Genomic DNA, 4737 nt, shown 5'->3' with positions numbered 1-4737 from the left:
ACAGCCCCAAATCAAGATGAGGAGGAGTGTGAACAAATCCTTTCGAATGAAATATCCCCTATTATTGTAAACAGAGGTCAACTAAGAAAAATTCCTCCAGTCCATATATCTAGTATGGGGAACTGGAGAAAAATTTCCAAGGACTTGGATATGATCTGCTCTACTGGTTTTCAAGCAAAGTCTGTCAACAATAGAGTGACAGTAAATCCAGCCAGCGCAAATGACCATCGCCTCATTACCAAGTATTGCGAGACGAATAACATCGAATTTCACACTTATCTTCTCGAGTGTGACAAACCTGACTGTTATGTTGTCAAGGGTCTAGAAGTAGACTCTTCAAATGACGATGTTCTATTATCTTTACAGGATTTGAACTTTCAAGTTATCAAGGTACAGCAGCTGAGAAGACGCCGAGATGGAAGAAAACTGCCCATATGGAAGGTGGATCTCCCTCAAGTGCCGGAGTCTTCGAAGTTTTTGGACATTAAATTGATAGATCATCTAAAGGTAAAAGTTGAAAAATTCAGGAAGCCAGCCGCACAGAAAAACATCATCTGCTACCGCTGCCAGCGTTGGGGTCATCATAGTTACGGATGCAGGGAAGAGGAGAGATGCGTTAGGTGCATACTCCCTCACCCGTCCCGCCTATGTCCGAACGTTAGAGGAGTGGACAGACCACAGTGCGTCAACTGCAAGTTATTTCATACGGCAAGTTACAGGAAATGCCGTTATTCACCTTACAGCAAAGAATTCAAGCAAGTAAGAAAGATGGAATCTGCGAAAGAACCATCCACCAAGCACAAGATGCGTATTATGGACAATCCATCACAAATCCCATCTCACGTGGGTAAAACGATTAGGACGGAGCGTAACTGCCCGCAAGAATTCGCATCTCCGGACTATTCTCCCGGGACAAGTGTCAACAGTGATGTAGACCCGATTGACGAACTCGCGGTTGACATCGAACCGTTTGTAATGAAGTTCGTTTGCAACAACAGCGAGTTAGGCATAATGGGCGTCATCCGGCGTCTTGAAAAATGTGTTCGAAGAACGGCTCTCATCGCCATGAAGTCGGCAAGAGAAATCAAGAAAACTTAAACATCATGAAAGGCAAAGGGGTTTTTTGCGTTACAGCCCGCAAGGGCTGGTGTTTTTTCCCCTAACTTCCATCCTGGACGAAAAGAATTCAGCTTGTATCATATCTTCAAGCAAAACAGCGCCCCAGCCAATGGGGTATCAGAGATTTATTTTGGACCAATGAGGATACTCCTGCCGTGAAATCACGATTCCTGAAGTGTGATTGGTGGCATTTTTCCTCGCAGACCAAAAATTGACCAAAATTCCTGGACTTGTCAAAATTTTTCTTTCTTTACACTTACACGCACACATTTTCTGACGCACATATTTTTTTTTTTTTTTTTTTTTCCTTCTTCATAGGCCCATCTTGGACCCGTTCTTAACCCCACCATCAGCCTCAATGAGCTGGGCATGGGGGTAAAAATTTGATTCTGGTCTGGTCTGGTAGCGGTAGACCCATTCGGGAACGTATATCATGCGACAGTCAAGACAAGGAGGTCTGCGGCCCAGATTCTAATGGGAGAGGAGGCAGAGAACATGGAAGAGGCATTGGAACAACAACTCCAAAGACTCTACCCGATAGATGAAGAAGAGCAGGAATGGCAGAACAGAGAGAGAGGACAGGAGACAGCAGAACACGGTCAACATCAGGGAAGGACGGAGCCAAGGATAACGGAGAAAGAGATCCAGAGATCGCTGAATAAAACTGGAAACAAAAAAGCGCCAGGCCCAGATGGGATAACAATACCAATGCTCAAAAAGATTCACGAGGAATACCCGGAATTGCTCACTGAGTTATATAACAAGTGCCTGGATCTGGATAGCATACCGACGATCTTCAAGATTGGAAAGATAGTATTGATACCCAAGCTAGGGAAGGAACAAGAAAAGTTGGAATCGTACCGCCCGGTGACACTACTATCCCATACGGGAAAAATTCTGGAAAGAATACTGGTGACTAGGACTGTCTATCATCTGGACGGGAAAAAATTCTTGCATCCAAACCAGTACGGATTCCGGATGGGGAGGTCGGCGGACGAGGCGTTGTGTGATATAATAGACAGTCTACGAGAAAGAAGAGTGAGACAAGAACATACGGTATTAATATCAGCTGACATCAAGGGGGCATTCGATGCTCTTCGTTACAGAAATCTCCGGAAAATAATCCAGCAACTCCCGATACCAACAGAGCTGAAGCTGACACTGAAAGCTCTCTTGAAGGGCCGAAAAGTTCTGATGGAGGTAGAAGGAGAGACAGTGGAGCATGCACAGACAAGAGGATGCCCACAGGGATCATGCTCTGGCCCCCTCATGCGGAATATAACGATGGATGCGCTGCTAAAAGAAAGGTGGAGGGAGGGGGTCAGAGTACAAGCGTTCGCAGACGACCTACTGCTGTTAATCTCGGAGCCCAGATGGGATGATGTAGAGGAAACAGTTGGAGAAGCTCTGGAGACAATTGCAACATGGATGGATCGGAACGACCTAGAGCCAGCACTCGACAAAAGTGGTTACATGTGGTTTAGCACACGAGACAAGCGACCTAAAATCAGGATGAGAAACCAAAGACTCACATGGAGAAAAGAAATGAAATACCTTGGGTTGGGGTGCTTATCAACAGCGACCTGGATTGGATTCCACATCTTCGACAGCAAGGAAAGAAGGCCAACGCAAACCTACAGAAGATGATGGCCATAGCAGGTCCAAGAATTATTTAATTCAACTAATTGGGAATTAACCAGAGGATGAGGAGAGTGCTCTATAACCAGGTGGCAACCAAGACAGTAACGTATGGAGCAGCCGCGTGGTACGCTAGCCCGACAGAGAAAATGAAAAGACAGCTCGATACCATCCAAAGAGGGTTCCTGTTCTTTATGACAAGGGCGTATCACAAAATATCGACGGCGGCAATGCAGAGCATAGCAGGAGTACCCCCCCTGAGTTTGTATACCGACTTCGTATGCAAATCAGCGAGAATATCCAGACTCAACAGAAGGGTGACAGTTGCAGAAAGGCGGATAGTACCAGAGGAGGTGGAGGGAAGAGCTATAAGATGGGGCGACCACCCAGCTAACGAAATCCAGGAGCAACAGGTCGTAACGACGGAGCGAGAAGAAGCCATCTCATACGAGGGAAGGGCAATATTTACGGATGGGTCCAAGACGGATAGTGGAACAGGAGCAGCGTACGTGGAGTATCAAGGGGGTGAAAGAGTCAAGTCCTGGAGAGAGAAACTGAAAGAGGGATGCACGGTATTTCAAGCAGAGCTGTCGGCGATCCGAAAAGCAATGGAACAACGGGAGGATAATTTGGAGAAGATGACCATATATTCAGACAGTAAATCAAGCTTGGAAGCTATCAGGGACCCTTTAACAAGACACGAAGATGCTAGAGCCATAAGAAGAATACTGAAAGAGAGGAGGAATGTAGCACTGATGTGGGTGAGAGGCCATGTGGGCGAACGTGGAAACGAGGAGGCAGATCAGTTGGCGCGGGAAGCGACGAAACTGGAGACAACGTCCCAGAAGAAGAAGATCGCTGCGGCAACGGTCAAAAGAATAATTAAGGGGCAGACAATAGTGGAATGGCAGAAGCAATGGAATGATCCAAAAATAAACGGACGGCTTATTCATAGAGTCATACCAAAAGTCCAGTGGAAAGAACGTTACTGGAGTAGGGAAAAGACAATCTTCTTCTCGGGCCATGGACCGTTTCCCACCAACTTCAAGCGTTTCAAAATTTCCGACAACGAGCAATGTATATGCGGAGGAGTGGGAAGTCCAATTCACTTTGCTACGGAATGTGTCCACACCAGTCGTTTCCACTTAGTTAAGCCACGGCCGCAATTGGAGAACGAGTGGTTTAAAAGAATGGCCAAGGATGATGAGGCACTCGGGAAAATCAAGGAACTGGTCGGCTTTCTGGAAGAGAGTATGGAGTGGCTCCATAATAAGCGGACGGGAGCAGCAGATCGAGCGACGAGCCCACCTGCACCCAGGAAGGAGTGAGAGAATCAGAAGGCGTCAGGAGACAGAACAGGAGACGGGACGACAGAGAGAAGAAGAATGGACTGAGGAGGAAAACGAAGATCAAGAGGCAGACGATCCGACTCCGACTTCCAATGAGGACGAGGCGAAGAAGGAGGAAGTCACGAATTAGTATTTAATTAAATAAGGGTGTCAGGCAGTTGAATGCATACAGTCGCTTTCGTGGCCCGGGGTATTTGGGGGGGGGGGCACTCATACTTCCGGCACAACTCAATCGGTAGTAAATTGCCTATGGCGATAGACCGGAGTTGTGCTCGGTTTGAATGAATGAATGAATGCCGGTAGACCAAATGCAGCCTGCCAAGGGGTTCATCCGCCCCGAGAAAGGTGTTCCGGTAGGAAACTATAAATTCACTAACACGATAAATACCTAGGATGATCATATTTCCTTTAAAGAATACGGGGAATCTCGACCCATAATCACCAAATATCGCCAAAAAATTGTCAAATGCAAGTAAAATTGCCAATTGCAGCCAAAAAATTGTTGAAGGCAAATATAGTTGCCAATTACAGCCAAAAAATTGTCAAAGGCAAGTAAAGTCACCAATCGCAGCCAATAAATTTTCAAAGAAAAATAAATTTGCTTATAAAAGTAAAAAACCATCAAAATAAA

The 4737-nt window shown here is 46.1% G+C and overlaps 1 protein-coding gene across 1 annotated transcript; it reads left to right on the top strand.

The window, feature by feature from the left end:
• Positions 1–2822: 2822 nt before the first annotated feature.
• LOC149083888 (uncharacterized) lies at positions 2823–4085 on the top strand. Its single transcript, XM_089235225.1, has one exon. The coding sequence runs from the start codon at positions 2823–2825 to the stop codon at positions 4083–4085; it is 1263 nt and encodes a 420-aa protein (XP_089091351.1).
• The last annotated feature ends 652 nt before the right edge of the window (positions 4086–4737 follow it).

This window comes from Pholcus phalangioides, unplaced genomic scaffold (assembly GCF_987345545.1).
Source record: "Pholcus phalangioides strain wild (caught in Gottingen) unplaced genomic scaffold, Ppha-v1.0 ptg000008l_1, whole genome shotgun sequence".
Taxonomy (NCBI): domain Eukaryota; kingdom Metazoa; phylum Arthropoda; class Arachnida; order Araneae; family Pholcidae; genus Pholcus; species Pholcus phalangioides.
The sequence above is the reverse complement of the archived record's forward strand: the minus strand, read 5'-3'. Positions and strand labels throughout refer to the sequence as shown.

Bases quoted from the DNA above. Each gene is read 5' to 3' on its own strand.
- LOC149083888 (XM_089235225.1), top strand. From the start codon at position 2,823: ATGAGGAGAGTGCTCTATAACCAGGTGGCAACCAAGACAGTAACGTAT.